Source organism: Drosophila sulfurigaster, chromosome 3 (genome assembly GCF_023558435.1).
Source record: "Drosophila sulfurigaster albostrigata strain 15112-1811.04 chromosome 3, ASM2355843v2, whole genome shotgun sequence".
Lineage (NCBI taxonomy): Eukaryota > Metazoa > Arthropoda > Insecta > Diptera > Drosophilidae > Drosophila > Drosophila sulfurigaster.
This window is the reverse complement of record NC_084883.1, coordinates 18,438,117-18,449,997: the sequence shown is the minus strand read 5'-3', so window position 1 is coordinate 18,449,997 and position 11,881 is coordinate 18,438,117. Positions and strand designations below refer to the sequence as shown.

The following is an 11,881-nucleotide window of genomic DNA, read 5'->3' as shown; positions in this document are numbered from 1 at the left end:
TATTTAAGAAAATGTCAATTACAAAATATCGAAAGTGAGGAACAATAATCGATTACTTTGCAGCTGTTGTAAATATTTTTGTGGCTATTTTATTTCGTAAGATTTTGTTAATTCACTGTTGACGGTTAAATACTTTAAATTTAAGCGTTATAAACAATGTTGCGGAAACTTCACTCTCCTCCAGCTGTTCTCATGGTCAGTAGCAACCGTTTTTTTTGGATCTTTTACATAATGTAAATAATAAATAATCTGTAATATTAATATGTTTTTATTTACAGAGAGCAGCCTCAACACGCGCTGAGAAACTCGAAGAAATTCGAGAACGTCTTTCTAAAGGTCCAAACTTTCAAGATTTCGTTCAAAATCCGGAAAATTCAACAGAAGACTGGGAGAATTATGAAGGAAAATTGCGTCGTGAAAAAGGAGAGACCCAATACTTGCGTTTGCCTCCCTGGTTGAAGACCACAATTCCAGTGGGCAAGAATTTTGCTAAGATCAAGTCACAGCTAAGAGACCTCAAGTTGTCTACGGTCTGCGAGGAAGCAAGATGCCCCAACATCGGTGAGTGCTGGGGAGGTGGCGAGCATGGCACTCAAACAGCAACAATTATGGTAAGACCTCTGTGACATTTACTGCTGATAGCGAGTTTGTATATAACACATTTCGGTGATTACAGCTGATGGGCGACACTTGCACTCGTGGCTGTCGGTTTTGCTCCGTAAAAACGGCTCGTGCTCCACCTCCGCTGGATGTCAACGAACCTGTGAACACTGCCAAAGCAATTTCATCTTGGGGCCTCGATTATATAGTGTTGACATCTGTGGATCGCGATGGTTTGTTATGAAAATGTTCAACATGGGATTTACTTAGCTAATTTATAATATTCTCCTAATTGTAGATCTTCCCGATGGAGGCTCAAAGCATATTGCAGAGACAGTTCGTGAGATCAAAGCGCGGTTAGTTAAATTATTATTACAATTTTGATCGGAATTGATTAGTTTAATGTACATTCGCAGCAACTCGAATATATTTGTGGAGTGCTTGGTTCCCGATTTCCGCGGAGATTTGGACTGTGTAAAGACAATTGCTACTTGCGGCCTCGATGTCTATGCCCATAATATTGAAACTGTCGAAAAACTTACACCCTACGTCCGTGATCGTCGTGCTCACTATAGACAAACACTTCAGGTCTTGCGCGAGGCAAAGCGTTTTAATCCGAATCTCATTACCAAGAGTTCCATAATGCTGGGTCTGGGTGAAACTGATGCCGAAGTTGAGCAGACCCTACTGGACCTGCGAGAAGTCGGAGTTGAGTGTTTGACCTTGGGCCAGTACATGCAGCCCACAAAAAAACATCTGAAAGTAATCGAGTATGTGACGCCCGAGAAATTTAAGCACTGGGAGGAGCGAGGCAATGAGTTGGGCTTTCTTTATACTGCCAGCGGGCCGCTTGTGAGGAGCTCTTACAAAGCAGGAGAATTCTTCATCACAAGTATATTGGCCAATCGAAGGAAAAAGAACGAGACGTCTTAAGAAAAATTAGCATTGTTTGTATATTTGTAAATTTGTTTAAACTCGTTAAATATATATTTTATTAATATCAATAAAATAATTGCAGAACTTAGAATCTTAAATAGTAACGTAAAATATGGTAGGTGACACTGCACTTACGATATACGTATTAGTTTACGTTAGATTTCGTCTTCATAATACGTTAGACGGCCAGCTGGAATGGTATTTTTATTAAAATTAAAAATTTAATAAATAAAAAGAAATAAACAAAACACCATTGAATGATATTAATTTGTAATATATCTGTTTGATTGTCACAACATTAGAAAATTACTGAATAAATTGTAAATATTTGCAAATTAGAAAGTGAATTTTCTAATCTATTCAATTTCTCAATTCACAAATTCTATAATTTTTAGTATATTATAAATACTAGCATTTTCTCTTTGTCTTTCTTCGGGCACACAGCAACTGCGTATTTTTCGTTTTATCTATTGTGTGACCATTTGTCGTTGTTTTTAGTTGAAAGTGCATATAAAAAGTTCGTCATTCATTGTTTAAGGCAATAAATACGTTATTAACTAGCATTAACAAAGTGAAAAACATACATTCTAATGAATGCAGAAAGAACGTCAACAGCGAAATGCAGAAATGAAATAAGATAAGCTGTATATGTATGCAGTTTGCTGTATTTATGTACGTACATACATATGCATGCACACATATGTAATACGCATATGTATGCATGTGTGGCAGTGCGTTTTTGTTTTTACACACTTTCATAGTGTGAGTGGTGAATGCTGAATATGTGTGTGACACAAAGAGTAGGAAGTTGTCGAATTTTTAACCCATTTAATTGTGATATATGTACAGAAAAAGCAAAGTAAATACAGATTGTGGAATCAAAAAAGAAATACAGAAACTCTTTGTATTTATGTATCAGAGCTACATATGTAAACATTCGTAATTACATAGATACGTACATACATTTGTATTTATATACATACATATATTTACATACATCATCTGCGACCATGGAGAGAGAGACCCCAGATGTGCAAATGTATTAGTTTTCACCAGCAGCTTTGTTTCGACTTTGTTTTTGTTTTGAATGCAATTGTTCCCTTTTTGACACACTCTCTTTCCCCTGTAGGCCTTCTTTGGTTTGTGTCTGTGTTGAAACCCGACGTTTTTCGGGCTGCTGATGTTGGATAGGTTGTTATAATTATGTAGGTAGCTGAACCTGTATCATAAGCAGCAAATGCATTTTCTACACTAATACATGCATATTCGTGTATGTGTATGCATGCAGAAGTGCATGCTCGTGTATGTATGTATATGTATACATGCGTATCAGTGTACTCTGTAATTCACATTATGATTGGGGTATATTTTTCATCAATGATGTAGATACAAACACACTCAATTATTATATACAATTGCTGCTTTGGTATCAGTTCACTTTGTTATACGAATGTGAAATGAAAATTATATTATTGATTAAGTATGACGATAATTTGTCATTATCAGAAATCAATTGCTTTGTAAGAAAAGTTCAAAATATACATTAAAAAAGATTGTGGAAAATCAGAGAATTAATGAAATGAGTACTGCGTAAATAAATTTAATATGTACTTACATATATCGCACCATTTCAATTTATTCCATCTATATTTATAACGCAGTATATATTTCTTCACTATAAATTAGAATATCATCGTTTGCTTCGTGTCTAAAATGAATTACCCACTATTATAGATATGGATAATATAAAAAAAGCATGTTTTTATTTTGATTACAGCCATATCTTGGCAGTGGATCGGCGCTCTTTGTTATAGACGATCCCTAGATCCTGGTCTACAGCGTGGAGGGCTTGTGATAATCAAGAAGGCTGATTAACGAAGAAGACGAAGACGAAGTGGTAGAGTGGCTGCTTGTTGCCGTGCGGTTACCAAAAAGTACTCAAAATTGATAGAAAGAACAAAAAGGCTGCTGCAACTGGTGCCTCAGCCGGGGACCAGCCGCCGCGCAAAAAGGGACGTCGTTCCGGAGGATCAATATCCATTTCCGTTTCCACTTCCGCTTCAATCGTAGATTCGAACGCAGCATCGACGTCCAGAGCGGCTCTACAGCTCAGTTCGAGTTCAAGCACGAGGAAGTCATCCAATTCGGACACACATCCAGCAAGACTGCACCAAAACTCGTCCACACAGACAAGAAACAGCAATAGTAGCCAGAGCAGCAACGATAATAGCGCCATCACTTATAACGATTCGGGTATGAATATGCAGAACAGTACAGCGTTGTCGTCCTCCGCGGCTGGCGGTGCCGGGCCTGGCTCCTCAGATGGCTCTGGGTCCGCTGTCGAGCTGCCACCAGGTGCCGATCATGTCACCAATGAGGGTGGCGGGGCTGGAGCTGATGGAGCAACCGATGATGGCGCTCCAGCATCCAGCGGACATAGCAATAATACCACAAACGGACATGATGTGAAGCACAATGGATTCGCGGCCAATAATAATGGCAGCACCAATAGCTGTGCCGTTGATGGCGAGAACAATCGTGAAAACAGTAGTGGCTACAGTGGGGTGCACTTGGACAAATCAAATCAGGAGATCATACGCTTGATTGGTCAATATTTGCACGACGTGGGTCTGGAGAAGTCGGTGAAGACTCTAATGGGTGAATCGAATTGCTACTTGGAGCACCCATCGGCTACCAAGTTCAGAGAGCATGTTTTGGTTGGCGACTGGATCAAAGCGGATGCTGATCTCAAGGTAAAGAAACCAAGACAATGCTGCCCTCCCAATAGATTAGTCAGGGTTTTCTTTTCCTTCTTATAGGATCTGGAGCCATTGATCGATAATGGCAAGTCGTCAACAATTACTGAAATGAAATTCATATTGCTGGAACAGAAATATTTGGAGCATTTGGATGATGGCAATCCTTTGGATGCCCTTCATGTGCTGCGCAGCGAACTGACGCCACTGCAGCATAATATATTGCGTGTTCATCAATTATCCTCGTACATGATGTGTTCGACCAATCACGACCTCTATCAACGCGCCAAGTGGGAGGGCAAGGGCATTGCATCGCGTGCCCTTGTCATGGAACGCCTACAGACATTTATGCCGCCATCGGTTATGATGTCTCCACGTCGCCTACGCACGCTGCTCCAACAGGCGGTTGAGCTGCAAAGTCAGAACTGCCCTTGTCACGATATGGCCTGGGAGACCAATTTACAGACGGTCTCGTTGCTAACCGATCACTGCTGCACCACAGACGGGTTTCCCATGCAGACAATACAAGTGCTCACCGATCACTGTGATGAGGTGTGGTTCTGTAAGTTCTCACCCGATGGCCTAAAGCTGGCCACGGGCAGCAAAGACTGCACTGTGATCATCTGGGATGTAGATCCATATAAGCTGACACTTAAACATCGCCGTGTGCTCGTTAGCCAGCCGCAAATGAATGTTAGCTTTGTTAGCTGGAGCCCAGACTCGAAAGTGATTCTAGTTGGTGGCACTGAGGACTCGCATGAGCTGTTTTTCTGGAATGTGGACGATGGAAAGTTGGTCCTCAAGTTTTCACAATCCCTGGAGGATAGTTTGGCGTGCGGCACTTTCAGTCGCGATGGCAATCACTTTGTTTGCGGAGGACAAAAGGGTCAGCTCTATCTATGTGATCTAGACGGCAACCTTCTCGATTCCTGGGAAGGAGTGCGCGTAAACAGCGTCGCCTTTCGGGCGGACAACAAAACCATATTAGCAGCCGATAATCACTATCGCATAAGAGGGTTAGTATTAGAAGTTCATAATAAGTAAACAATATTTTGACAATTTTCCAATGCATCTGCAGCTATAACTTTGATTCCCCGCGCTCGGACTTTGATATATTGCGGGAATCACATCCAATTATGACGTTCAGCATCAATTCAGCCGATCGTTTGGCCCTGCTGAATGTCTCCAATCAAGGTCTGCATCTCTGGGACATTGAGGACAAGTGTCTGTTGCGACGTTTTCAGGGAATTAGGCAGAGCAACTTTGCCATTCATTCGTGCTTTGGTGGCGTTAACGAGAGCTTCGTGGCGAGCGGCAGCGAAGACAAGGTTGTGTACATTTGGCATCTTAAGCGTGAGGAGCCGCTGGCCAAGTTGGCCGGTCACACCAAGACGGTTAACTGCGTATCATGGAATCCAGTATATCCGTCCCTACTAGCCAGCGCTAGCGATGATGCCACAGTTCGTATTTGGGGTCCGAAGCCCACAGGTAGCAGTGCAACGACCGAAAGCGATGACTGCTCATCCAGCTCATCGTCGTCCTCGTGGAACATGACCTAAACACCCGCTTTCAAGATCTGTGTTTGTGTGGCGTCTATGCATAATGGAGGATTGTTGCACACGGACTTAATTTTAGTGTGAGATTCGGGTTTCTCTTTAGTCAAAAGCCATTTTCGATAGCTCAAAATAATGGATATTTCTTAATTGTAGCGAGTATATTGCAATAGTGTATTTTCCTGGTAACAAAGCAGAGTTCAATATTTGAAAATGTTCTAATCATTAATATATACACATATTAATATATATGTATATTCGTGTCCGTTTATATGTGTGTGCGATCCTCTGTTGCGTAAATCTGCATAAATATTTGACTCAGAATTAGATTTATAAGTAAAACTCCCAATGTCGATCTAAATGTGGTGCGCACGTCCTTGCAACCAGCATATATTTGTTGCAGCGATGGCGAGAACACTAGACTGCCATTACAATACCATGTGTATGAGCAGCATGACTTACAATTAGCATTAAACATTATATAAGGTACATTGACATTTGTCTCACACATAATCGGACACAAACGAACGATCACGCGATACGAACGAGTATGTATGGATTTTGTTCAATACTTTTCAAACAAGAAGAACACCAACAATAATAGTATTTTTTAAAAGTTCTTTAACATATGTATGTATATTTATTAACATGCCTATGTATTGTGTATTGGCTTTTAGTTTTTTATCCAATTTCAAAGTGGGCCAACCCAATTTGATATCTTTTTGCCATTTGATTTATTTTAATTAGTTTTCGACATTTCGACGTCAATTCAGAATTATTGTAATGCATAATTTTGTAACAAATGGAATGATTGGGTAAATGGGCTTTTGATAAGTTTTAATTCTTTATAGATTATTAATTTAGGCCCAGCGCCTCATCTCACCTAAAGTTAGACTTTTGTTTCGTCATCTGCAGATTGGTGTTTACCACGTTGTAACACAATTACTTATATGAAGAAACGGGCCTTAGTACCGCAATTTAATTTCATAATCAATACATGCAATAAAGATATACATATGTAATAAATCTATGGGCCTAAATTGATTGGAATTAGTACGTTAGGAATGATGAAATTTTACCATTGATCAAAATAAACGATATTGCCGTCTTTTTCCAATACATTCTCTTTTTCTTAAAACAAAAAAATACAAATTCGAGTTTTGCAAGTGAAAAGCGATTTGGAAAAAGAAGGCTTAATTATGATAATTTCATGTCATTTCAAATAGACCGCGCATTGCTCAGTATACAAGTTTCGATAATTATCGATATTCTGAATGCTCTCAGGGAAACAGCTGTTCTGTTGAAACAATGGCCACACTAATAGCCTCTTTCCACCTCACTCAGTTTTTCTACGTTTTTTAAAGTCCCGTTTCGGGGTTTCCATCTGCACGAACCGAAAAATATGGGCAACGGTAAATTTCTCAATATGGCCGCTCTGAAATATCAGCTGTTCAAATGTAAACACGAGTTGGCGAACATTTCAAAAAACAGCACGCGCATTTGAAAATGGAAAATTTTATTAAATTGCAGAATTTTTATGAGGATTTTAACGAAATGGAGGGAAAATTAGCGAAGTATACAGTATAGGCCATTGCTGGCAGCAATGTATTATTTACATAAATACATTTACTTTTTAGCAACGGCATGGGTGTTTTTTAGGAGCGCGATGTTCCTGGAAACAACGAATCATTTTTTGAAGATAATTTTCGAATTAATAGGGAGGAGTTTGGCATCCTTGTGGAGCGCCTTTGTGGATTGGCCAAAAAAGGCACTACATTTCTCCTCCCATAACTCGAACAACATAGCCTTGTGGATGCCACTCCACGATATTGACGGCTTTCGAGTTTTTTGGCTCATCTAAAATATAAAAAATTTGCTTTAAAAAGCAAAATAAAATTTTTATTTTTCTATTTTCATACCTTGGCGCACTTTAATGTCAGCTGTTTTGTTAGTGGTGTGCTCTTTTTCGTTGTCATATCGATCAAAATATCGCATAATTACCCAAAAAGTGCGTTCGCTATTTCTACGTAGCTCGCGAACGTAGAAAAACCGACGTTTTTTTCTTATGGGATTTTACATGGGGCGAACGTAACATTCGGCCTGAACGTGAAAAAACCAAAGAAAACCAAAGAAAACCGAGAGGTGGAAAGAGGCTATAACTCTGTGTTTTAGTTCTCACTCTGCGGTCACTCTGAGCAGAAGTTTATGAAATTAGAAATTTGCAGTACAAAAACGTAAACAATTGTAATTATTTTAGTTTTGACTTATTTTAAACATAATGGCTGCTGCAGTCGATGGTAAATTAAGCTTGCGCAAGCTAGACTATCCAATGTGTGCAGTTGAAGCGCTCTCCCCGTCTAGGTTGGTCAATAATAAACATTTGTATACGTATATCGTAAATGACTTATTTTTGTTGTTGCAGAAAGCCTCATTGCAAGCAGAAATAAACAGAACTTGGTAATGCAGATTATTTCTGAGTTTATTTTCCTGGAGCGTAGCAAGGATGGGGACGTACGCAAAATGGGCATAAGTCAAATGAATATATATCAAGAGTTTCAGTTGATACTTGCGCTCATTGAATACTTCTCGAGGCCCGGCCGGGATGCTACACGCAATGCAATATTCCTTTCGCTATTTGGTAGCCATCTGACACCACAGCGTTCTCGGCTGTTATCGCGACTAATAAGCACTGCAGTTTCGGGATCGGTGGCGCCGCTACTCTCTTCGGCGGGCACGTGGATGCAACAAGTTGGCTGCAAGTCACAACCAAGCTTAGAGGTGGCACAGAGTATTGTGAGTGATTTCATATCATTCTCTCGCAAAACACCAGATCAATTGAAACAACTGCCGATGGTAGGCTCGCATTTTGCTGCCAACTTTATGGTTGCTGTGGCTGATCTTTACCTAAATGATAAACGTGGCGGAGTGCTGACGCCACCACCAGATGCACTGCTGGATGCCATAACAGAGTGGACAACAGAAAATCCGCTGTTATGCCAGGCTCCTCAACAGCCTCTAGTATTACCTGCTGGCGCCATTGCGATGCCTTTTGCCACTCCGCTGGCTGGCCTTCTTCGTTGGGTGGTGTTGGCGCCATTGGTCTCAAACCGTCCGGCGTATAGCAACCTACATTTATCATTACTGCACACTTTAATGCAGTTGGACAAGAGTGCGGAAGCGACTCCCTTGCATGCCCAAGATCTGCTGCAAATTGTCACATCATTGCAAAAATACTGTACACGCCTGAAGGACTCCAAAGTAGCACCAGAGGAAGATGCGGCATATCAAAAGTGCATGGAACGCTTTGCCCAAGCAGTGCAAATTGCATTGGCCTCCAAGTGCATCACCAATCAGATCCAGTTGCTCTGTGTGCTCGAGAATTTGCCACAGCATACACTTATGAAAATAGTTCTTGAAACACACAAAAAACTTTAAATAAACATATGTTATACCAACTATATTATCAAGGCATTAATTTTGGGATTTGCGTTTGTGGTTTATATAATATTGTAAAACTTCTAACTGGGAAAGGTTGACTAATTTATCTCAAATATTTAAAATGAATTCCATGATATCAAGCATCTCTAAGCAAGCTTAATTCTCAAAAAATATTAAAATGGTAAAGTTTATGGTTTGTCTTCAAATATTTTTATGAATTACATATGTATGTAAATATGTGTTATTTGGAAAAGCAAAAGTCATTATTTTCTTTCATTTTATGTGCTGTATATCCTAAAAATCTTGGCTACCATGAGAATATAAAAATTTATGGCCATTCGAAATCTTTTGATATCTTACCGAGATATACCTCGGACTTAAGATGAGTTGCTTATATCGATTTATAACAACAAAATTTGAGGCTATTCAAGGAACTGTTTTTTTAAATTTCTTGAAACAATATTAAATTCCTATGTCAATCCTCTACTAAGCAGCAAGTGTTGTGTTATAGTTATTAACCCTTTATTGTGGGCCGTAAAATGTGAATCTTCTTACCGTACTATTTGAAATCTTAACTTCAACGTTTTTTAGATAATATAAAAATGCATATTAAATTTTCCAAACGGAAAGATTACAAAACTAAACAACTTTCCGCCAAATAACATCCTTTGAATTTAGGTTGCCAGATAAGAAAAATGTAAGGATGCGTGCAATGCGCAGGATCAAAAGTGGGAGAGTAGTTTATGCTGAAACAGATGAAAATCAATATTGTGAAGTTCTCGGAGTGCTTGGCTAAAAGTTGTTAAAACACTGCGCCGAAACTTTGGTTTGTTTTTCAGGCATTACCAATTGTAGAATGCAATGAACCCAGTGCCAAACCGTGACTTTATGGAGGTGCATCCGTTGCATCAGCATCAACCACATTGCAAGCAGCAATGCTTTGTGTTCACGGAAATAGCAGACATTGAGCTGCCAGCGGAAATAACAAAGTTTGGCGGTGGCAATGAAAAACTGCGTTGCTCCAATGGCGGCATACCAACGTATAATTGCAAAAAAGGACTCTTGCAGTGAGTCGTCCGCCGAGCGTCCTGGACGTTCGCGAAGCCGCCGAATTCTAATAGGCATTTGCCTTGTTCTGGTCTGTATTGCCATGGCCGGTGGCATTCCACTGGCTCTGCAATTGCGCTCCTCGTCGTTGCTGGAGGCACGCTTAGCCTTCATCAGACGCTTGTTGACCGAATCGCCGCTAATCGAGGGCTCCTGGAAGCCACCAAGTGACATCAAGACAAACAATAGTGGTCTGGCCGATATACGACAGAATCATATTGGTGCTGTCCTTTGGCCCATTGCGGTGCACTGCGGCGCGCAGTATCTAGATGCAGTGCAACTCGCCCTGGAGGGCATCGACGAAGCCAAGCGCATTACAGCGGCTAGTAATTCCATGCACATTGTCGAGTCTGCCGACGAGATGGAGCAAACCCATATCAGGGGTGAGGTGGCCGTTTTAATGGGCATTGGCGGTGGCCATGCCTTGGGCACTAGCCTCGCTGTGCTTCGTTCGATCTATTTGTTGGGGGCGCGCTTCGTGTCGGTGACTAGCCTGGAATGCACAACTCCTTGGGCTGCGGCGGCCATACGGCGACGAGATTATCTCATTGAGGAAAATGCAACCAATTCGCTCAACGAATTTGGCAAGGTGAGCAAACAGTTAATCAAAGCCTATCAAATAAAATATTTCAATCTTGGGTAACTTCTCGCGTGCAGACGATGCTCTTCGAAATGAACCGCCTGGGGATGTTGGTGGAGATATCACAGCTCAGCGAAGCAGCCATGGTTATAGCCTTGCGCACTGCCAAGGCACCGGTGCTGCTCATGAATGCTGCACCCCTTTCCTTATGCAATGGCACCAATGTGGCTTCTATTCCGGATCATGTGCTCAGGTATGCTTCAATCTTGGCAAGCAATTGTCTTCCCTTAACTTTAATGGTTTGAATTCTTTTTCAGTTTATTGCCAGAAAATGGTGGAGTCATTTTGCTGAATTTGGAGCGATGTGGCGATCGATCAATTAGCGTTAAGGAGGCAATACTTGCCATCAATTATGTCCGCAAGGTGGCTGGAGTTGATCACATTGGACTCGGTGGCGCACCCAAGAGCTATGCCCTGCTACTAGCTGAGTTGGCCAGGGATCGGGTTTGGGGCAATGCTGCCATCAAGAAACTGGTTGGCGGCAATGTTATGAGAATTCTGCGCGAAATCGAAGCCCTGAAAAATCGCTTACCCTTATATGAAGAGTGGATACCAAATGAATCTATCGAAAGCAATTCCTATTGCCGTTATCCAGAGTCGTAAATAATCGCACACTCTTGAACCATTTATTTCTGTCGGTTGTTTACTTAAACCTAGATAAATAAATCTCAAAATTATGTAGTCAAAAACTACAAGTAATTTTTCGACTGCAAAGTGAAGTTCAAAGAAGTAAGAAATAATTATATTTTCTGCTCGCAAATGGACTACAAAAGGATTGCTAAAGGAAAAAATATTATCATTGAAATAACATTTGTCTATATGTGTGGCAACCTATCTAATTTTTAACAAGA

The 11,881-nt window shown here is 40.6% G+C and overlaps 4 protein-coding genes across 4 annotated transcripts; all 4 read left to right on the top strand.

Annotated features, from left to right (window-relative positions):
• The first annotated feature begins 35 nt into the window (after positions 1 to 35).
• On the top strand, positions 36 to 1,634 carry LOC133844497 (lipoyl synthase, mitochondrial). The gene is made up of 5 exons (XM_062278520.1): positions 36 to 195; positions 279 to 611; positions 677 to 833; positions 899 to 956; positions 1,017 to 1,634. The coding sequence occupies exons 1-5, from the start codon at positions 157 to 159 to the stop codon at positions 1,531 to 1,533; spliced, it is 1,104 nt and encodes a 367-aa protein (XP_062134504.1). The 5' UTR covers positions 36 to 156; the 3' UTR covers positions 1,534 to 1,634.
• A 2,157-nt stretch (positions 1,635 to 3,791) lies between these two features.
• On the top strand, positions 3,792 to 6,871 carry LOC133844496 (WD repeat-containing protein 26 homolog). Its single transcript, XM_062278519.1, has 3 exons — positions 3,792 to 4,289; positions 4,356 to 5,308; positions 5,371 to 6,871. The coding sequence occupies exons 1-3, from the start codon at positions 3,792 to 3,794 to the stop codon at positions 5,849 to 5,851; spliced, it is 1,932 nt and encodes a 643-aa protein (XP_062134503.1). The 3' UTR covers positions 5,852 to 6,871.
• A 1,383-nt stretch (positions 6,872 to 8,254) lies between these two features.
• Positions 8,255 to 9,364, top strand: LOC133845881 (integrator complex subunit 15; the record flags this gene model as incomplete). Its single annotated transcript, XM_062280506.1, has 1 exon — positions 8,255 to 9,364. A coding segment is annotated over one exon (1,026 nt), but the record flags the coding sequence as incomplete, so codon positions are not given.
• A 651-nt stretch (positions 9,365 to 10,015) lies between these two features.
• On the top strand, positions 10,016 to 11,784 carry LOC133840824 (dipeptidase 3). Its single transcript, XM_062272914.1, is given in 4 exon segments — positions 10,016 to 10,330; positions 10,332 to 10,979; positions 11,048 to 11,223; positions 11,288 to 11,784. Coding segments are annotated over 4 exon segments (1,356 nt in total). The 5' UTR covers positions 10,016 to 10,144; the 3' UTR covers positions 11,634 to 11,784.
• Positions 11,785 to 11,881: the final 97 nt, after the last annotated feature.

Bases quoted from the DNA above. Each gene is read 5' to 3' on its own strand.
- LOC133844497 (XM_062278520.1), top strand. From the start codon at position 157: ATGTTGCGGAAACTTCACTCTCCTCCAGCTGTTCTCATG. The intron at 612-676 runs GTAAGACCTCTG...CGGTGATTACAG, and splicing joins CTCAAACAGCAACAATTATG to CTGATGGGCGACACTTGCAC. The intron at 957-1,016 runs GTTAGTTAAATT...GTACATTCGCAG, and splicing joins GTTCGTGAGATCAAAGCGCG to CAACTCGAATATATTTGTGG.
- LOC133844496 (XM_062278519.1), top strand. From the start codon at position 3,792: ATGAATATGCAGAACAGTACAGCGTTGTCGTCCTCCGCGGCTGGCGGT. The intron at 4,290-4,355 runs GTAAAGAAACCA...TCCTTCTTATAG, and splicing joins AAGCGGATGCTGATCTCAAG to GATCTGGAGCCATTGATCGA. The intron at 5,309-5,370 runs GTTAGTATTAGA...ATGCATCTGCAG, and splicing joins AATCACTATCGCATAAGAGG to CTATAACTTTGATTCCCCGC.